Consider the following 22,983-nt stretch of genomic DNA (forward strand, 5'->3'; position numbering starts at 1 on the left):
TGCTCAGGAAATCTATATATAACCATCTTCATTGACGTTTGGGCTGTGAGGAGAGGTTCCTTTCCAGTGCTTGGGGCTAGAGAGAAAAACATTTGAAAAAAGGCCGTCTCCACAACTCATTAATGAAGTCAGGGTGCAAAGCTCATCATAGGGATCCCTAACGACCTCCACAATCTCCTTTCTCTTTGCCTTGAAATTAACCACGAAACTGGGAGTGGGATAAATACTCCCGGGGACACATATCGAAGGTCCGGGCAAACACAGGTACACACTGCTGGAATGCAAAGAGCTCTTGCTCGTCTTCAGCTGGAGGCAGTCCTGGCCCCAGGTTTTCCCGAGGGGGACGCCCGGGGCGTCCGCAGAACACAGGCCGGTTACCGGAGCGCGCTCTTGAGGGCCCCGCCCCGGACGCGGCCCCGCCCCTCACCTTGCCCGAGCCCCGCTTAAGCCCCGAAGGTGCGTGCGGCGCTCGGTGATTGGCGGCTGCCGGCGCTGCCCGGCTGCCATTGGCTGCCTGGGCCTCTTTGTTCCCAGGCCCCGCCGCAGGGAGGCTGCGGCTGACTGGGTGGCGGAAGTTTAACTGCGCAGGGTTGAGTGGCCGGGACGGCGGCGCCCGAGTCCCGGCAGATCCCCCCGGTACCCGCAGCGAAGCCGGAGGGCAGGCGTGGGATCCAGGACGCGAGGAGGGTCCCCTCTCACGCACAAACATGGATCTGGAGGCCAAAGTGAAGAAGGTAAGGGGCGTGGGCGGCGGGCAGCAGCCGCTTCACCTGCGCGGGGCGCCGCCCCCCGGCGGCCCGCGGCGGTGAAACTCCGGGGCTCCATCCCCGAGCCCGGGTGCGCGCCCCTCCGCAGACCGGTGCCGGGCCGCCCCGCTAACTCCTGAAACTCGGGAGCGACGGAGAGGCTGGCTCGCGAGCGAGTGCGGCGCAGGACAGGTCTCCCCGTCTGACCGCGTCCCGCGGTTGGAGGTGTTTGGAACTTTCCTTAGGGTGTTTCCGCTGCGCCTGTGCCTCCCTAAAAGAAACGGATGAAGGCAGGGCGAGTTCGGGCTAGACTGTGACACTTCTTTCTATCTCAGGAAGTTCAACTTTATTAAGCTTTTGTGGTTTAGGGGCACTGATGTGACTTTGACAGCTCAGACCTCCTCCCTCACCAGCTTGGCTGCTCGAGGCTCTCTAAAGTGAGTGCTGATTTAATGCACTTCCTTTGCACCCGCGGCTGGTGATAACGTGAAATGTGTTGATTTTTGTTTTTTGTCATTCATTACTTGACTTCAAAGCACTGTCTCCTCTTAGAGAGTTATCTCCCAAAGAAAACGTTCTTTCTCTTAGGCAGCCAGTCCCAAAGGGCGAAAGCCACCAGTATTTTAGCGCTAGGAGGTTTTCCCCGCCTGGCTGCCCCCTGGGCGTCAGGACTCAGGACTTCTGAGCGACATCCAGGTTGTGGGAGCCTCACATCGCCTGGATGAAAGAGGTGGGGACCAAACTGTGACTCAGAGGGAATGCTGATGTCATAATCCAGTGTAACTTTCTGTATGAAAGGCCTCATTCCAGAGATTGGGTATATTCACTTTGCAGTAAATTTAAGCTAGCTCTCCCTTATCAAATAGGGAAGGAAGTTTTGCAGAGAAAAGGGAAAATAGTAGAGAGAACCAAATTTTCTTCTCTTGCCCATTGCCAGTATTGCTATTATTTCATCTTCCAAAGTCAGAGTTCCTGACTTGAGCATTAATTCTGTTTCATGCCCAGAATTGGATTTTTGAAAATGTGTGCAAATGCAGATTACTGGTTTAGGAAGCTTTTGAAAAAGAAAACCTTGCAATGGGGAAAGCACTTAGTCCCTTTGACTAGAACCGGCCCTCAAAAGGGAATCCAAGAACAGAGAAATATAAATTCTAAGAGTAGTATGATTGCATTATTATATTCTCTTCCTGTTTGGCTTCTTATTCTTTTCTCTGCTTTTAAATGACACTAATATTTTTTTGTTAATCTTGCTTGCCAGTAGGGAAGCATTTTGTTTGCTGCTTAGTTAGCTTTTTGTTCATGAACTCTGATTATTTTGTTTTTCAAGTGGCTAAGAGCTACTTCATTTAGTACTTACCTAAAATTTTGGGGGTCTTGACCATCCTTATAAATATTGATTCAGTATCCTTTGGGAGATGGGAGGGATGAATAGGCGAAGCACAGAGGATTTTTTAGGGCAGTGAAATTATTATTGTATGCTACCCTAATAGTAGATACATGTCATTAAATATATATCAAAACCCATAAAATGAGCAACACCAACAGTGAACCGCAATACAAACTATGGACTATGGCGGATACCGATGTGTCAGTGTAGGTTCATCAGGTGTAACAATGTAGGATATTGATACTGGCGGAGGCTTTGGTGGGTATGGTGATATGGGAACTCTGTACTTTCTGCTCAATTTTGCTGTGAATCTGAAAACGCTCTGAAAAATAAAGCATACTTAGAAGGAAAAAAAAAAAGTCAGTATCCAAAAGTGGTTTTCACATTACTTGAGATTAGTAATTCTGAGGGAGAAAGTCCAAAGTTGAGAATTAAATGTGCTTGCAAGGGAAAAATCCAGACGTTATTTATGAACAACTCCCTTAGTTACAAAATGTGGATTATGATAAATAATGCCCCTGATAAATGGTTTAAGTTTTCTCCTTCATTTCTCCTTTACTTTAAAAAGTTATCTTTTCAACCAACAACCTTACCCTTTTCCTCCCCCCACCCTGAAGTAAAAGCATGACATAAATTTAAAACTTTTATAGACACTCCCATGACAGTAAGAAACACTTTTCACTACCTTGTCATCGCTAGTGATTCTCAGGACAGAGTCTTCAACCGGTAAATTGGAAACTACTAAAAGACCCCAAAGATGTCCAATTGGATTGCCACCCATAAACCATACCCTCTCTGTGTAGGACCCTTGACGGACTTGATGTTCTGTGGATTCGACAGAAAGTTTCCCGGTATAAAAAGTTTGGAGGTCCCAGGAATACATTTCATAGTCTGAGCCATAATTTAAAAAAGAAACTTCATTCGCTTTAGAAATTGTTTTCTAACACACCAGAAGGAAGCATTCCAATATTATCTCTGAGCTACTAGCAGAGCTTTCGCATCGTATTTTGCTAGCATGATTGTTTTCAGGTTTCCCTTTTTGTTGACTTGGATGTACAGGAACAGTAGTAGTTTGAAAGTACCTTTAAAAAAGCCAGGTTGGAAGTTGGAACAGCGACACAACCATTTAAATAAAACTATATTTGACTGCTGTTTTAAGATAGGTGGCATTTTTCCTTCTCTCTTGACTTCATAAGGAATTTTACTCAGGCACATGAAAAATGTTACTTTTTTTTTCCATTAGCGGTCCATGAAATAAGAATTAAAGAGGGTTGTTTTCATTCCTCAACAACCTAGGGGGACGATACTGGTATAGGATTGTTGGTTTATAAAGTAACTTGGTGTCCACATCATTTGCACAGATTTGGATTAATTACCAGTTAAAACCCATCATTACAAAGACAAGGGATTTTTATAATTAGACTTGGCTTGGCCACATTTTGTTTTGTTTGAAGTAAGCAAACTGTTGCTAGGATGTGAGAGCTAGTTTGGTTATACAGAGTTTTTGTTTTAATAATACTTTAGAGTAGAATTTGACTTCTTTGTCTTTGCCCTGTCTTCTCAGCTATTCATCTAGATCTCTTCCTTATGTCGTAGGGCTCTTCATTATAAGTGACTTTGTGTAAGTAAAGCTCATGTCTGCTTGGAAAAAAACAATGGCCTTTGAGAAGCAGAAACAGAGTCTCATTTTGTGGTGAATGGTAAATCATGGCCCCCAGCCAGCTGTTTTCCTCTTTCCTTTCTGTGTTACTCTCCCATGAGAATCACTTTTTTTTCCCCTTTAAAAACATACCAGAGAGAAAGAGAACTCCAGTAATTTCCTTTATGCTGCTTGGAATTGCTGCAGGGCTTTTAATTTTACACCTTATTCATTTTTTTGTCCCCTTTCTAACCTCTGTCTTTTGATCCTTCCTAATGCTGTGCATGTTTTCCTTAGGACTCTTTGTTTCTTTAATTTTATTTTGAAAAGATGAGATGCACTTTAAAGATAACATAGCACTGAACATCCCCTTTCTCAGCATACAGATTTGTTTTAAAAGTTTCTGTCATTAGGCAAAAAAATAGACTGAAAACAAGTAATTGCAGTTGGAAAGAGTACTGAACCACAAAGATTTCTGTTAGAAATTGGAATGAGCCTTTTATCTTAGGTGGCCCCTGATTGAAGTGGAGACAGCAAGTAAATGGCGACCTGGATGGTCAAATCTACAGTTGGATTCTCTGCTTGAAGCCATTCTTGCTGCGAGAATCATTGGCAAGGCTGGGGGTAATGGGAGGACAAGGTAGTTCCAGGGCTTTGCCTTAGAGGCAGTTAGTTACTTTGTCTCTCAGAACAAGTACAGAAGAAAGTAAAGTGGTCCTCAGCTGGGCTTTTATCTCATCTAATCCATGGTGTGATTCATTAAATTAATTGGATATGAAAAGTCACTTTCTCTAACTTGCCCTGAATATTGGTTTGAATAGAACTGTAGTAGGGTTTCTATTGATTTTGTTCCTTATGCTCTCCTATGAAATAGAATTGGCAATTTATATCTCAGTGGGCTATTAGCTGTGTACCATTGCCTCACCCCTTGAATTCAATTGTTCTTCTACAGTACTAATTACTCATCCTTCAAGACACTCACCATGCACCATTCTCCAGAAAAGATTTCTTGTTCCTAGTTAGATGCAAAATTCCTTTCTTCTCAATTCCCAAAATGTGTAATCTGTAATCTCAGTACACATATCACGTTCTCACTCTAGATTATAAATTTCTTCTTACCTAGATTGCAAGTTTCTTGATCAGTGTATTCATATCCTATTTATACTTGCAAAGCCATTTTATTTGCTGTTCATAGCCAGTTTATGAAGTAGAATTTAGGCTCATTTTAAGGATAAAGAACCTGAGGCTTAGACAGGTTAATCTGAAACTGGCAGAGCCTAGCTATGATCTTGAACCATAGTCTTCAGAATCCATATTCTTGCATCATGCCACTTAGCCTCAGGGTCCTTTTACATCCTTGCCTTGCTCACTAAATATATGCTGGGTGAATTACCCAAATGTAAAAAGAGAAATAACCTGAAGTACATTTCAATGTTTTTATTTGTTTGAAGAAATTATATTGGAGAAATATAATTTCCTTTCCAATAAAATTACCACCTTACCGGCTTTCTATATTTTATTTATACTTCATCCATGCTGTATGTTTGCCCTTTAATATAAGTTGCCATTGGTCTCTTTTGGACAGAGAGAAATTCTAAACAAAGTAAAAGTAATGTGAAAAGGAACTTCTGAGAGACTTTTAAAAGCAAAGAAATTCCATTAGCTCCAGTAATATTCTGGACCATATCTTCTAGGACTACTTCAACTTCCCAGTTTTTGTTTGGAACAATGATAATGCTGCCTTCTAACTACGTAGTGTAGTCCTGAGCTATAGTGACCCTGCATTTGGCTCTCTGCTTTGGGATTTCAACCAGTGACATCTAGAACTGTATAGAGGCCCTGTTGGCTGGGCTGTACAAGAGTCTGTTCTACCTGCTGATAGATAGACTTAAACATAGCATGGTAGGCTAACTCTTTCTTTCCCCTAGCAGCAAAGTGCTCAAAGTGCCACTGGAATGACAGACAGAATAGCTAATAGAGCAGTTAACAATTTTTTTTTAATTCAATGCTGGTAGAACTGTCTTTGTTGTTGGCCTTTTAAATTTCCCATTCTGCATACAAGAAGATTTATTGAGAAGCTATGGGGAACACCAAAATCATCAACTATTTTGTGAGGCTCTCACTGAGCTCCAGAGTGATACCAGCATTGTGAGCATGAAATTAACATCACGGACCATCAGAGAGCAAGGGTTACTCTGAGGGGGCTACTTAGTACAAAGAGAATGATAAATTGGTAAAAGAGGACTATTTCCTATGTTCTTTTTCTAATAGCTGTAAGTAGCAATACAGTTTGGCCCCATGTCAATTTGAATACAAGCTATTTACAAACCAAATCACCACAGTGTGTCCACAAATTAGAAAAGGTCAGTAAGTGCCCAGTGTACATAATGAGCTGTAGTGTGTGGAAAGATTCCCGTAGTGTTATCAGCTTTCTCACTTCTGTTTATCAGCATGGTGGTACAGTCACTCTGGCCTGAGTCAGTAGATCTGGGTCCACTTAATTTTGTGATGTTGGGCCCTATGGATCTCAGTTTCCATATATAGAAAAATCAATAGGGAAACCAAGTGATTTCTTCAAACCCTATGACTCTTTTGGACTTTGGAAAATATTATCAATAGTCTACCAAATACAATAATGTTCCACAGTGCTTAAAAATCACACAAGCCAAGAATATATAGATCTGTATGATTTTAATGAAATGGCATAGTATATGTTATATACTTCTGTGAATTCCATGAAGAAGCCTATAAACAATTTTTTTCATAAATCTTAGCTATTTTTCAACTTGTTTTTACTTAATTAGTTCACATTTTTTATATTTGTGGGATATTTGAATACATTAAGTTTAATTAATTTAAATCTGTAGTATGAAGCTTCAAAGGCATTATAAACTGCTCTATTAGCATGGGTCAAATAAGCCTAGTCATGATGTATCACTTCCCTTGGTATGTAATTACAGGAAAATGAAAAATAATGGAGCCTTTATTGTCTAAAAGTTATCTCTCTCAAAATAAGTTGATTCATTTAAAAACTATGTGAGTACTTTATGTGCCAAGCACTGTTCTAGACTGTGGGTATAGTATGAACAGAAAAGACAAGGCACCTTGTGTCACTGAACTTACACTATTGAGAGGAATGATAGAGCAAAAAAAGTAAATGAAAGTAAGTGACAGATGATCAAAAGTAAGCACAACTGGGATTATACCCATCAGTGAACTCTATACAGGTCTTCAGTGCACTAGATTTCTAACAGAATGGGCAGTTTTCATCGTGATTCCTACCATTGGTTTCTGGTTTTGCAAACTTTATAATTAGGGATTCTTACTTCATTATATTAAGTAATGGCAAGTGGAAAAGAAATGAGAAAGCAGATTTTATGTATTAGAATGTGAAAAAGCTCATAAGCTGATAAGACTATAATAGTTACAATCTTACACCTTAAAGTACACAAACTAATCTTCTTTCTGATTACAAATGGCCTACAAGAGTCATTCCTGGGTTGTGTTCCTGTTTGCAGTCATTACTAATTTTTGTTTGGCAACTACCGTCACGAAGCTGATTTTTAAAAAATTTTTATTAGATCATTAATATATATGCAGTACTTACAGGAAATTGCTTTTTACAAGGTGGTGATGTTCAGGGAACCTTATATAAATAGTGAATTATGAAATCAACTTTTTGGAGGAGAGGAAAATGGAGAAAAAAACTAACCAAATTGGGAACAGGTTTCAAAACCTAATTTTTAAAATTTGAAAAATAATCTGGTACTTGTTAAGTTCATCCCTGCTCTCTAAGTAAATACCCATGTATTAAAATTTGCCTTAAGTACTGTTATTACAAGATCACATTTAGAGGTTATGCTTTTGAGCTCTCCAAGTTTTGACTTTCCTGTAAAAAGCTCCAGTCATATTTAGAGTAGTTTCACCTTTTTTTCCCCTAAGTATACAATCTACCTAATTTCTTTTTAAATAATGAGGAATTAGATAAGAGTATGCATAACGATAATTTTCTAATGCATGTTCATGCCCTGACCCAAAAATGACTTAATTGCTTTTTCCTTCCTTCCTTTTCAACAAACCATTATAATCTCAATGCATTGGTTGTGACAAAAATATGAACAGAAGGTGACAGAAGAAAGAACCACAAGAAACTCAGTAGGTATAATTTGGGAACAGTGCTGTGGAATTATTTCATGTTTCTGTCACACTGAGTACATGGCTGTAAAAATTAGTTGATTCCAGGTATTGCAGTTTTTATTTTGGTCATGTTTAAATAAGGAGAAGACCCCCGTTTAAGGTCACCAATAACTGTGATCCTTAGGTAGTCTGCTAAGAACGTGGGACTGGTTGGGTTAGAGTTTGAGAAGCCAGGCTGTGAGGACTGCCGAGAATCTCAGCTGCCAAATGATAGCAAGGCTAATACTACATAAATATATTTGATCTCTGCAAGGTTGGGTCATCCTCAAGTCACACATGATTCAGCCTGTGTTTATTGTAGTAACTTTCTGAAAACCATACAAAGAGAAGTTGCAGGGTGTCTGTTGTATAGCTTCTTATCTAAACAGTGAGCCTAGCAAGAAAGAGACTTAAAGCCTAGTACAAATGCCTTGGCATGGATGCCGTTAGTAAGTCTGTAGCTACAGTGAACTTGTCCTTGCTTTGTTTGAAGATAAAGTGATACCATGCTTCATTGCAGAAGTGATCATGCAGGTGTTTTTGTTTCTGTGAGTGAAGGTCATGAAAGTCTTGACAGATTGAGTCACAAAGTAAAGGATCCATCCTTTCCTTTATTGGGTACTAGTCTATGATAAAAATAATTTGGGGTTAAATAAAACAAAGTTACTCTTGGTCTTTCATAGAGATTATTAAAAGGGCAGTTTAAATCTAAGAGTCCAGAATCTAAACTCCATTTCTATCAATATCACCTGTTGAGCTTGTATTCCCCCAAGCAACTGAGATGTCAACTTTGGTAGATAAAAGAGGGAAGGCTGGCAGGCAGGCAAGCTAGCTAGTGGGAAAGACAGATATTTAAGTTAACTATAATGCTGGGTAGAATGAAATAAGTGCTATAAGACAATGTTCAAAATACCTGTGGTAAGGAACAAGTTTTTACAAACTCTGAATCTGTTATGGGCTGATTATTTTTAAAAACATAATAAAAATGAATTACTAAAAGAAAAAATGAATACATGCCAGTTTAAAAATCATTAAGTATATCAGACATAAATTACTGTCAAATTGCTTAATATTTCCTCATTGCTTACTCTCAGTTTCTTTATATATCTCATCACAGACTAGTACGCAACAGTTCACAGACTGTCACACTTTGAGTGGTGAAGTAGGAACACAAACAACTGTTATGAAGTCTCAGAAGCAGGAGTAATTTTGATTGGGTAGATTGGGAATATTTTATGGGGGAAACAACATTCAAACTAACCCCTACAGGATAAGTAAGGTCTCGTTAAGGAAAAAAGGCATTCCAGGAAGAGTAAATAGCATGAACCAAAGGAATATGGCTGTGAAAAATCAGTAAAGCCTTGGTATTCACACCGTTAGCATTTCCAGTTTGATCTTCTAAAATGAAGCCAAGATGCATGACACGATCTGGAGAGATGTGTAATTTTTCTAGGTTACCAGCTTGCATTGAGGAAGTGTGTCAATGAGCTAGTCCAGGAGCCTAGCTGACTGCTGAGGATCCGTATCTCTATCCTAATTTTGATTCTCATTGAATGCACTGTCATCTTTTGAGGTAGAGAAGGAAATTTCACACTGGGGTCTAGCTGATATAGGCTGGGCTTGGCTACAAGCTGTTGAGTTGGGACCGCATTAGCTACACATATCTTTCATCATCCTTAGATCATCAGATTCCTTAAGCAAAAGTTTGGAGTACTGGAGGATATGCCTCACTGCAGGAGCACATTTTAATCCTCTGTTTGTGCCACAGCAGTCACATGCCCAAGCTCAAGGTCAAGGAGAGAAGTCTAAATTTGTGATTGTGAGGCTATGACCAGGGTGTGGATGTTTAATACTCCTTATTACCTGGAAATGAACAGTTGGGATCATTACTTCAGCCTACCACATGTCCTATAGTGGGATTGTTGAATTTTGGGGGTTTAAGTATACTTTTTGAATACCTCTCATGTATCAAGTGTGTGTTCTGAGAAGACACTCTGCACAGTATGATTGCTGATATTTCAAAGCAGGGTAGTGTTTGGTTCCTCTGAAAAACTATAAAGGAAAATAAACCTTGTAGTATCCCCTATGTTAGAGGGTCATTTTTTCAATCTAGTCACTCTTTAGTTAGCTTTGAGACTTGGATTTCTCCAAATTGATTCCAGCCAGGTCATGTGATCCCCACATGAAGCTATGTAGAACTCATTTCTCCAGAATATGGCGAGTTGCCAAAGGATTTTAAGAGGACTTAACAAAATCTAACCTTTTAAATACTGTAACAAATTGAAAATAGATTCCACAAATATTTAAATGATGTTATGTGTTAGACCCTACTGGGTAAGGGAATGGGTATAATGGTCCAGTATAGAGAATGGGTATGTTTTCTTGGATAGAATGTCTTGAGTTTTTGTGGCAGATTGCAAAATGGACCACAATTCTTTGCAGCACTTCCCATTAAGGAACAGAATCTATTTTCCTACCCTCTGAATCTGGACTGCCAGTAGGCTGTGGTGCAAGTGATGTTGTATGCTCCATGCTCAAACCTCAAGAGGTCTTGTTTGCTTCTAACTGCTTTCTTAGAACCCTCTGCTACCGTGTGAACTAGCCTCACCCAGCCTACTGGAGGATGAGAGACCCTATGGAACAGAGGTCTTGCCTAGACCAACTGTCCTTAGCTGGCCTGCAAGGTACAGTGAGCCCAGTTCTGACCGAAGGAACCATCCAGCTAAACCCAGTCCATGGTGTAAACTGAGGAAGCGTGAGCAGAATATCATGATCAGAAATTACATAATAAGTGGTGTTATTTTAAGTCACTGTGGCCCTAAGGGTGGTTTGTTAGGCAACAAGTGATAGTTTACAGCCCCTCTATTGCTAGGATATAAGCCTTCTCTCCTCCCACAGTGAAAGCTATGAGGGTCTTAGAGAAGCTTTTCTCATTCTTCTTACCTTTGTAGCCCTCTGTACATATTTAAGAATAAAGAGCCAGAACACTGTAGCTTTCCTGACACCACTTGTTGCTTAAGAATGGGCCCTCTTTGTAATCTAGGCAAATCTAATTTTGATATCTGCTTGTTTTTCCATCAAAATAAAGAAAAATTAATCTGCAACTGCTATTTGATCCTGGTTATGAGGCATATTTTGAAAGTTGTCTATTTCTCTGGGACCCTAGGCAAATCTAAAATGATGTCTGTGTGTACCTTTTGTAGTGGGGAAGTCCTTGAGCTATAGTTTAAATATAGAATAAAAAGCATATGAATACAAACCACTCTGTAATAGATCAAAAATCAGAAGATGGGAATCTTAGTTAAGTCTCTTATGTTTACATAGCACACCATGTAAACATCATTTATTTTTTCCAGAGTAAGAGATGGTGTGAAAAGGCTAGGCAATAAGTAAATAAGCATAAAGTATCTGGCAGTAGGGTTCCCTGTATCTCTCCCTTCCTTAGTTTCCAAGATTCCTAAAGTAAGACTGTTCTTGCTCTAAATGTCCCTCAATGCCAATCCTGGGCAAAAGTGGAAAGCGAGAAGATTGTCTTTTTTGTACCTCCCCCTCCCCCTGCTTTCTGTGCCTTCTCTGCCCTGGACTTTAGTCTCCAAATTCCCTTGGATTCTCCTACTCCCCTGGGCAGCCGCTGCAATGGTTATCTCAGCCAGAGCCACAGGCCTTCCCCTTCATTCTCCACTCTGTGAAAATGCACCTGTATTGTCCTCTTTCCTGCGTGTACTCTGATTACGTAAGAATTAGTGGCAATAAATCACTTAGTTGTACAGTCACCCTCCTCACACCCTCATCATCTGTTATAATCGGTTACTCCCAAAGAAATAATACTGTAGCCCTTAGGCCTGGCAAAAATGATGGTGGTCTTTAAGTTTGGGGATATAAAGAGTCTTAATAAAGGCCTCTCAGTATACAGCTATAGGTGGTCTCCACCCTAGAGCCTAGCTGAGGAGTTGGTGGCACGAATAGCAGCTTACATTAGCATCGTTTGTCATGATCTAAGTTCTTTTAAGGAACTCCTACAGATGCCTTTTGGAATCAGGTCTTGAAAATCCCTTTTATAGCTAGTAGTCGAGAGGCCTTGAGGGCTGTGTATAAAAAGTACACGCCATTGCAAAGTCTCTCCACGGAGCCAGAGCTTAGCCAAACCTAGTTAAGAAGCCATTTCAGCAGCAATCCTAGCCTGCTAGTTGTGACATTTTTATAGCACGTATTGTCTTTCTCAGAGTAACAAGCTCAGGAAGAGACCTTTTTTGAGTAAAATCCACAGAAGAGGTATTTTATTGGTGAACATCTCAAATTCCTTTACACAATGGTATACAAATTTTTATAGTAGTCAGTTTGAAAAATGGTTAGAAGGAACCAGCCTAAGCTGAATAGGAACACGTTTCTTCATATCATTTGCTTACATAAAATAGTGCATATTTTTTTCTTTTTAAAAAATATCTCAATTCTTTTGGCTCTTATAATACTGTGAAAATACATTAGGTTTTGGATAGGTAGTAAGTACTGGAAAAATAGTTAGGAACTTCTGACTATAATACTACCTAATTTGAATCAAGTTTATTTGCATTCTGATATCAGAAAGAAGTATATTTCTTTCTTTTTTCATTTTTAATCTATTTCAGTAAGGAGGACTATAACATACAAATTTTGAAAAGTTTCTCTTAAATATAGTTCTTAACATTTCTTGCTATTCCTGATATTTTGTGTTCTGGTCCACAAGTGTGTATGTATGATGAGATGGATAGAAAATAAGACTTAGAGACTAAAAAATAATATTCTACCCTGTCTTCTAGAGAATTGTTTCCTGTTTGTGCCTGAGTGAACAGCTAACAAACTGAGGGGAATATGAGTGTTTATTAAGAAGGAGCACAGTTATGTTTTATCATGCCCATTTGGGGCATAATTAAATTATTATTATAAATTAAATATTTGAAATGGAAAAATATAAAGGCAAGGGTGGTAGATAAGCTTACCCTATTTCCCCTCCCTTTGTAATATGTCTGTCTTGTCACAGATCACTTAATCTTTGGATTTGAAATCAGAGCAGGAAAGAGGTTGTAGCAGGCAGCCTCTAATATGGCCTCCATTGATTCCTGACTCCTAGAAGCCATACCCTTGTGTATACCCCATGACCCCCTTGAGTGCAGGCTGGACCTGGTCCATTGCTGCCAAAGAACACAACATGGCGAAAGTGATCATCTGTCCCTTCCAAGAGTAAAGATCACAACTGACATCTTGGGTGCTCTCACTCTTCCTAGGATCACCTGCTCTAGGGGCAGCCAGCTGCCGTGTCCTGAGGCACCCATATGAGAGAGCTTTAAAGTAGGTCTCCCCCCACTCAAGCCTTGAGATAACGGCAGCCCTAGCCCACCTCTATAGCCCTGGAAGAGGCCCTCGAACCAGCCTACCTAGTTAAGTCACTCCTAGCCCGCCTGACCCACAGAAACTGTGAGGAGATAAATGTCTGTTCTTTTCTGCCCCTCAGTTTTTTGGGGATAATTTTTTACTAATACAGACATTTTCCATTATAAATCTAGAAATGTAATGATTTGGAAAGTGAAAAGAATTATTTCACTTTTTGCCTCATATTACCCCTGCTACCACATAATTGTATGGAATATTCTATATAATAATTTTCAGTACTAGTGATAAGTCTTCATGATTTGAATAAAGATCTTTCAACCTTTAGATTTAATTTGTTCATTCGTATTTCATTGTTTCTTTTAAAACATTTTTTCTCTTGCTCTAACATTGGAAGAGACCTGTTTTGCCTCAGAACCCTAGAGATTTTCTTTGACTCACACCCTGTTCTTGAGGGCCCTTTTCTGTGTGTAAATAAGCACCTCAGGGTCTTCAATGTTAATGCAGCTGGTGTACAGACATTCAGGTTCCTTATAATCACTCTCAGCTTCGTCTAGGAAGGAGGAGCTTCTGGCCAGAGATGAGTAGGCAGTCTGTCAGATCAAAATCTATTGTTCTGGAGAAGTTACAAATGAGGAATATTACTCATTTAAATCATTACTCATCTTCAGAGTCTCATTTTGGAGAAAAAAGATGGTGACTCTGTAGTTAAGAGCTCACGATTTGGAGTTAGAAATGCCAAGATTCAAATATCAGCACTACCACTTGCTAGCTAGGCAGTCTTAGTTGGCAATTTATTTCATCTAAGTCACTTTATAACATAGGGATGATAACATTTTCTGATACATTGTCTTGAGAATTAAAAGAGATGATGTATTTATTGTGCTTGGCAGGTAGTAACTTCTTTTAAATGGTGGTTGGAGTATTTTTACAACTACCTCCACCTCACAACCACCAGTGCTCATTAAGAAAAAGTATAATTTAGAAATTCTTCAAGATTCCTACCAAAACTAAAATTCATTATTTCTAGAAAAAAGCAGCAGGATCTACTTCTGATCTTTGTCAAAAATATTAATTACCATGTTTATTGAGGTTATAGAAGTCTTAGGTAATCTGCTGCAACCTGATTACATCTCAGACCAAAGTAGATAAATTGCCTTGGTGACAGTCCCTGTATTTACCTAATACTGGTACTGCCGTAAGAAACGCAGGGGCTAACTGGGTGAGAGTTACCTATTTAATTCACTAATATTCCAGGAAGATTGACCCAGTACCTCCAGAATAGAATTTATTATAAACTACTTAGGCTGAAAGACCACATATTTCATTTTCTTTCCTAACACAGTCATCTATATGGTAACTCACTACTATGTGTGAACAATATGGTGGCAGTCCACTTGGCTCCCAGTGGATTTTACGGTAGGGAGTCATGTAAGCCTCTGGCTTTGTACCTCATGCACTGAAAAGCTGAAGGGATGTGAAAATGAATCCTAGAGTCTGCAATGAAGGGTTTCATTCTCATGTGTTTCTAGATGAGAAGGGTATTGATAACTTCAGACCCTTAATTGATTATTCTATTCTCAAGCTATATTCCTGCAGTTTCAAGTTAAAAGTTCTATTTCTTTGTTTTTTAAAGAGTAACTTACTAAATATTTTCTAACCCAGTGTCTTCTGTGTTCCTGACTTTGTTTAGGCACTAGTGGTTACTAAATATTTTCTAACCCAGTGTCTTCTGTGTTCATGACTTTGTTTAGGCACTAGTGGTTAGGAATGCACATTCTGAAATTCAACTGGCCTTGGACAAATTTAAAATTCTTTGCTATAATTTCTTCCTGGTACTATCCATGTAAATACTAACAGAATCTATGTAAAAATCTTAGAACTGTGCCCAGCAAAATAAGTGGTCAGTAAATATTTGCTACTCATATTATTATCACCACCACCCTTGCCAGAGCTGTGTGTGTGTGTGTGTGTGTGTGTGTGTGTGTGTGAGTGTGAGAAGAGCAATGGTGGTTCCTTGAGGGGAAGGTTTTATGTTAAATATCATTAGATAATTGAAACAAGTATTAAACAAATAAAACTTTTTGGCATTTCTATAAATATCAGTCTTTGTGGCAGGCATCGGAAATTCAAATATGGACTCATAGTCTAATGGGGAAAACTGATGTATTAATGGTCAAAGTATAGTAAAAAAAAAGGACTAAATAATAGAGTCTGAACCAAGGCTGATGGGAATTCAGAAGAACTTTGCAGAGAATACTTCAAAAAAGGTATTATAGTATCCCTGAATTGGATCTACAGAGAGTAGGATTTCTCCAGATGGTGGAGAATGGGAATGCCATCCAGCAAAGGGAAAAGCTCACCTGGAAAGCAGTGTGGCTGGAGGGGAAGAGAGGTGTGTGAGGGAGGGAGGGGCAGGAGCCAAGGCCCTGTCAGGTTGAAAAGGGCCTTCTCTACTATGCGAAGAAGACATGTGAAATAAATACATTGAACCCATTAAAAGCATCTAACAAGGAGAATGTTATAATCATTTTTATGTTTTATTAAAATAATTTTGGAAGCAGCAATATGACGTCATACAAAGGGAGCTGTCTGGAGAGTGGTCCGAGGTTGACATGATAGAAATTTGAACACAAACAATGGAGTGGAGATGAGGGAACAAATTAGTTTTTAAAGAGATCAGCTCTAGTTGGAGCATAGTAAGCATGGCTAGACAAGGATAAGGAGGCCTCTGGGCCCCAGTTTGGGTGACCAGATGGGTGATGATGGTTTTTTCTTCACTCTTCCTCATGTATTTCAAATATAAATATGTGAGAGATGGGAATTTTTTTCTTATGAGGAAAGAAAAAGATACAGCAATTATGTTAGGAATGATTAATAGCTCTTAATCACAATAAATTATTTCTTTGTATTCTCACCTAAGAAACTTGGCAAACTATATAAAAGTGGATGGATACCTCTGTGTTTATATTTAATTCTGGTTTCCTATGCAACCTAACCTTTTTTTCATGGGGGAGGCAGGTGGGTATTGCAAATCTTAGTAGAGACTGGGAAATAGGAAATGAACTGAAAATTTAAAACAATTTAAAATCTTATGTCACAGATTAATCAAAATATATTGACTCAGGTGAGAGGGACTTCACATATTATACCAGGTTTCTAAAAGAGCCATGTGTTGAGAAGAGTCATGTATTTAGAAATGTAGTTACTTTGTCCAGAACATTCATTTATGTGACCGAGATCTAAAATGCTTCTTAAAGAGTATAATATGAACATAGTGTGTGTATGTGTGTATATATAGAGAGAGACAGAGTATAAAAATAGGTAGTAACCAGACATCTACAGAGAGAAAGAATATATATTTCATGTAATCCACCTTGGTCAGCTTCATTCCAAGATGATTAAAGAATTCTTAGTAACACTTGCTTGTTTAGTAACCACATATGAGTCTTTACTCCAGAGGGGAATTTGGTTATGAAAACAGCATGAATCAGATGATCTCACCCTGAATACTACATAATATCTTCCAGATCCAAATTATCTCCAAATCAACTCAGACCATGTTTGAAATACCAGATGTTTCCTACCCTTCTTTCCTTTTTCTTTAAAGTATCTGACATTCAATACCCTTCTCTGGGGCACAAGGGTCACCTGAAATGTTGCCAACCTATCTGGTTGCCTGAAATTATGAATATGGAGAAATTGATCCCATTCCCATTTCTTACTCTAAAATAAGCAGGGGATGAGCAGTGTTTGGAGGCACAGATCATAGGACTATAAGTTCAATATCTGGAACTTAACCTACAGTTAAGGATATTTAAAAAGTCTTATTTGTCTATGACTAGTGAAATCAGAATAAATATTATAGAGTTATTTCTATTTTTTTTCAAAGGGCCTTGATAGGATTTCCTAAAGCCTGACTCTAGGTTTCCCAAATATAGTCAATCCAAAGGATCTGCTTTCTTGGACACTGAAGAAGAGAAATTAATCTGTCATATCCTTGTATTGACGCTGGCCAGAATGTGTTACTAAAATTACATGAAGTAAGTAGACAGCTTTGGGACCTGTGCACTTATTATAAAAACGTGTTTTTCAGCACCAAGTGCTTGACTCTGTAGGGAATACTGTATCACAGTTGCTGTTGAAGTAATTACATGAAGCAGAACTGTGTCTCTCTCTGAAAACTTGTTTCTTATGTATACTGTATAAATTGCTCTTGCAAACTGGACCCCAAATGATTCTAAATCTAAGAGCCAATTATATATTAGCTTTCCTAAATAATTATTTTCTATTTAGTATTTAAATGTTGAGCAGATGACCATGCCAAATAACAAACTTAAGTTAATCTGAAACATAATTTGCAGTCAAAATTTTAGAACTGAAGGTTATCTTAGAGTTGATGTAGTTCAGTTCCTTCATTATCTAGATGAGGCCCAGAGAAGAAAAATGAGTTCTGGAATCATTGGACTTGGCAGTGACACTTGGGACCAGTTTTCCTGACTCCCCTCCGGTGCTCTTTCAACATTTTTTATGGTTCTCTGTTTAGTCACGTAATTCTCTATCATTTCCTTAATACCTGGCATAGGTAATTCTTATGACATATATTACATGTGAGCACACTTATCTTGGTGTTGATATTAGTTCAAGGATCTACTTCACTTTCTAAACAGCTAGACTGCCCTCGCTGAGGAGCTAGCTAACACTTTTGTGACTCCCTTTCCCCTCCCCATACCCTCCCACATAGCCCTGCACACACCCTGGGTATCCTTAAGTAAATAAATAACACCTTCTCTGTTCTTACCCTTTGCCAAGAATTCTTGAATCCAGACACCTGGGCAGAGACTAACCCATAAAATCTGTGTGTCTAAGAGCAACACCATGGCTCTTGAGGGAAGCAGGATCCTAACCAGATGGTGCCGTGTGTGCTGAGGGTAAAGAAAGGGAAGGTGATAGAGTGAGAGGAGTTCTGAGTCCTGGACTTCGGGGAATCCTGGACACAAAGTGGCGGAGGGGGAGAGACTGGCTGAGCCTTTGGGGCAGATGGGGCTCCAGACCCTTGAACTGAGACTAGGAAGAGTTGAGAATCCCAGCTCCTGTGACCTCTGCCCCCCAAAGTCTGGGAATAGCCTTTGAGAGACTGCCTCGGGCAGCTCTGACTCTGAAACTCATTTTACTACAGAATAGAATTAGTTTGTTTTCCTTCATATAATACATTTGACTTGTGGAGGGAAGGACAGTGGATACCAAGGTGCCTGAATTGGGTGCGAGCAGAAGCAGAAGAGATTTGCTTTGTACCAACAGAGCTTTGTCTACTCCTGTGCAATTTTATCATATTAACTGCATTTAACAGGATTAGAGAACACATTACTCTTAGATTGTGATTCAGTCTGAAACTAGGGAAAACACTAGTGTGTCAACCACATCTCTTAGTAGTTTGAGTGGCATTGTGCTTTTTTATCCTAACAGAACTTGATAAAAGGGTAAAAATATGGAAGAAGTTCCCACCCAGTAAGTGGCATAAGTTAGAGATCATCAATGCTTGGCTGCCAAGGAAGTTTAAGTTTTATAGGTACACCCTTATAGCTATAAAAAATAATTACTCTTAATGAAATTCCCCTAGGAAAATAAGTTCATTGCCAGTCAACCATGCTCTCTAATTAGTTTTAGCTGCTAACAATGGTTTTGAAAACTAGGTGTCTCATTTGCATATCTATCTATATTGAGGTATAGTTGACATAACAATATTTTCAGGTGTACAACATAGTGATTCGACATTCATATACATTACAAAATGCTCACCATGATAAGTGTGATTACCCTCTACCACCATACCAAGTTACTACAATATTACTGATTATATTCCCCATGCTGTATGCCTATGACTTATTTATTTTGTAACTGGGAGTTTGTATCTCTTGATCCCCTTCATTTATTTCACCTCTCCCTCCACCCCCAGCCCTTCTGGCAACTTACAGATTGTTCCCTTTATTTATGAGTCTGTTTCTGGGTTTTTGTTAGTTTGTTCATTTGTATGTTTATTTTTAATTAGAGCAGCTTTTGGTGGGTTATAGCAGGAGAGAGTGTATCATATTGCCCTGACCTCATTCTACTCCCTTTCATTTCCTTGTTCTCTCACTGTGATATTCTCAGAGTCCCCTCACTCTTTATGTCTGAGCATTTGAGAAGATGAGAGTGTGTGTGTTTGGAAGGGTGGGGAGGGACATTTTCTTCAGTGGTCACACTCCATGCAGCAAGGAGCCTGCACGGAGAGTAAGCTGGTCTTCTAAGGCTGGCCAGTGGGGGTGGAGAGCACTGGAGCAAAGCTTTCTGAGCTTTCCAGGGCAGGCTGCAGGCATTTTCTCGAATGACTGCTTTCTGGGAGTTGGGTCTCCTGGTCTCCCTGAGGACCCCTCTGGAGTTTGGCTCGCAGAGCCTGAGAGGGGGTCTTGCTCCCACATCCCTTCCCCCCCATTGCCTCCCTGGCTTTTCTCTAGCACTTCTCCTCAGCAGTGTCACCCTCTGTCTGGGAATGCCTTTCCCTCTGTTACGCCTGGTGGCCTAAGACGTCGTGCCAAACACTTGTTTCTTCCGTGGGGATAGGAAAAGAAAAGGGGAAAACCCACTGGGCCTGCCACAACGCTGGCGCTCTGGCCTTTCAAATGCTCTAGGATGTCCTCAGCTCTACCCGTCCCCCTTCCACCACAGGCCCACGCATATGGTGCCCCTGCTGTGAATGTACTTCCTTCTCCACTGTGCTGAGTGAGATGCTGCCCCTCCTCTCAGCTCTAGTCACCCATCACTCTGTCAGAAGTGCTTACCCACCCTTCCTGACAGGTTCGGATTTTCTCTTTGTAAACTGTAGAAGTCATCTACGTTTAGGGGTGCTGCAGGAGGCTTTGGGACTTAGTCCTTTTTTTGAAGCATAAATGAGCCAGATAATGCCTGGGAGACAAAGGGCTCCCGTCGGACACTTTGCAGAGGAGGTCTGCCCCAGCAGCACCGTGGAGCTGAGCCAGGTACCTGGTTCTAGCTTAGCTTGCTGCTGGCCAGCTGGGTGACCAGAGCAGATCATCTCTCCTCTGGACCTTAGTTCCTGATCCCTTACGCCAGGCCTGCCTAGTATGAAGACTTGTGGTGCACTTTACAAGAGTAGATGTTCTGGAACACCACCAGTTCTAATAGTTATAGTAAATAAACTTAACCGTTTTAAGAAGGTAAATAGCAGGTGAGAAGTAAACAACTCGTCGCTTCCCGAGGCTGACACTGTGAATCAGCAGTGAGCTACGCTGCGGCCTTCAGATAAAATCTCTGCCGATGCATTGACGCTCTAGCTATACAAGCTGAGTTTCCGAATTTCACTCAGAAATAAGAGAATGAGATAGTATTGTTCCAATATGTTTGCAGTGTTTTATTAGGGCCAGTGTTGCTCAGACCAGGAGATTCAAATTAGAAGGCAGGTAAGAATTTGTTTAGTGGCCATTAATTTAGAGGCGGATGCATTCTTAGTTGCAGATATTATCTAAGCCAGTAAATCTTTGTTTCAGGGTTTTACGTGCACTTAATACACACGTAAATTTGTATGTGTGTGTGCCTGTTCTCTGTCATGAGATAAAATATTTTCTTACTGTGAATTGTATACAAGAGAGTTTAGAAGCATTTGATTTAAGCTAAGCTATATGATTACATCTTAAAAATGTAATCTTAATTTTCATTTGAGATCAGAGTTTAGCAAGAGATGCATGGAACACAGTATGAAGCAAATCTGTATACCAGGCGGATTCAGGATTGTTAATTCTCCTGTAATGGAAATCTAGAAATGGCTTGAAAAAGGATACACCTTTTTAGATTCCCTGTTCATTTCACTCTGGATATCGTAATGGAGAAAACTCTTTAATTACACTCCTTACAAAAGACCAGAAAACTCAAATAAACAGTCCCTTTCTATCTTTTGTTTAACCCATTTTATTTCCATACTGTGAACTGTGATCATCAGTGACAAGAGAACAGTTTGATTCCTTTAAAACAAGTGTCATCTAGTGTTAAAGTATGCAATTCAGGGAATTCTAATTCTTTTGAAAATTTGTAATGGAGACACAACAAAGGTGATGCAACTTCAGTTAATGCTGGGCAGATTTTTTTTATTGCCTTGACAGTGTACTTGGGTTGGTATGATTTAGTAATAATGTGAATTATCCTAAGCAGTCTGGTAGACCAGAGGGTTTTGAATATGGCCTTAGTTACGGTAAGAGGATATGGTAATTTTCTTCAGAAAACAAGGAAGGGCTTCATTTAACTTCAGGACATGGTCAGGCTGATCTTTCAAGGAACAGGTTGCAGTGTGGTTTTGATTGCATAGTGACAAACACAACTTGGTAAAGTTACAAAAGGTGCCAGTGAAGAAAAACTATTACTTGTCTGGCTTGAACTCTTACTCCAGGCACTGGGCAGTAATGAATTTGTCAGCAGTCACTGATGTGATGTTTAAGTACAGAATAATCTGGTCACTGGTGATTTGCTGATAAACTGATAAAAAGCCGGTTGATCTTTTTTTACTCCAATATCAATAGTTGAATGAAAGAGCTTACAATGCTTTCTTGTGACCTTCCCTCAACTGCTTATTGTATCTCAGTAAGTTCCCAAGCATTACTGTTTAATATGATAAAGAAAAAAATGCTTTGCTGTAATAAGGGCTATAGTCCTTCCTCTTTGTCCCCACCACAGCATTAAGACACAGGCCTCGGAGTCAGACAGACCAGGACTCAACCTCTTCTCTACTGTTTATTAACACTTTGATCTTAAGTTCTGTAACCTCTCTGAATTTTTGTTGTCATCTCTAAAATGGAAAAGAATATTGCCTACTTTATAAGCATTTTATAAGATTCTGTAAGATTTTGGTGAGATAAGGACTTACCTCTATTTCTGGTATTTAATATATCTTTGCTGCTATTATATTTATCAAAAAATTAATATTATTTTAATCATAATTACTAAAATCCTTCATATATTCCTTGTTTACTGTAAAATACGTGATTTGAAGCCCAGCTTGGTTTTCAAGCTATGGCTCTTTGACTGCTCCCTGTACCTATTGTATACAAGGCCTGCAGTGGCCAAAGAGATAAATTCATGACTTCTTGTGACTTGCACTATTTGTAGTCTTCTATGTAGTGTTCTAGTGCTTTTCTTTTCATAAAAAAAAGCAATAAGAATACAAAGTATGTTGTATATGTACTTGGGGTTGGTTTATACATAACTGGGTGCAATCATTGACTAAACAATGTGATACACATAAAAGATTTGAAAGTTATATAAAAAGGAATGCTAAGTGGAATTAAAAGTGCAATTTACTGACATATTTAGATTTTTAAAAGATGTAATAATAGATTCATGTTATTTTTTCTTCAACAGATGGGCTTAGGTCATGAGCAAGGATTTGGAGCCCCATGTTTAAAATGCAAAGAAAAATGTGAAGGGTTTGAACTACACTTCTGGAGGTAATGGTTTTAAAACTACAACCACATTAGTAATTTTTTCTCTTTGGCCCCACTTCCTCAGACATGGAAATCCAAAGTTCTCCAGCATGGTTGCCAAGTTGTAGATCTATTATATTCTTTTGTAAGAAATAAATACAAAATCTATTCTGTCTTCCTATCATTAAGTTTGAGCTAATTGGA

At 39.4% G+C, this 22,983-nt stretch overlaps 1 protein-coding gene across 1 annotated transcript in view; it reads left to right on the forward strand.

Moving 5' to 3' along the window:
* Positions 1-555: 555 nt before the first annotated feature.
* TES (testin LIM domain protein) overlaps positions 556-22,983 on the forward strand; it is a 42,505-nt gene continuing 20,077 nt past the window's right edge. Inside the window, exons 1-2 of the mRNA XM_036931543.2 lie at positions 556-734; positions 22,718-22,803. Of these exons, the coding sequence (XP_036787438.1) occupies positions 708-734; positions 22,718-22,803 (113 nt within the window). The 5' untranslated portion in view covers positions 556-707. The remainder of the gene's footprint in view (positions 735-22,717; positions 22,804-22,983) is intronic.

The sequence above is a fragment of the Manis pentadactyla genome, chromosome 7 (assembly GCF_030020395.1).
Source record: "Manis pentadactyla isolate mManPen7 chromosome 7, mManPen7.hap1, whole genome shotgun sequence".
In the NCBI taxonomy this organism is placed as follows: Eukaryota; Metazoa; Chordata; class Mammalia; order Pholidota; family Manidae; genus Manis; species Manis pentadactyla.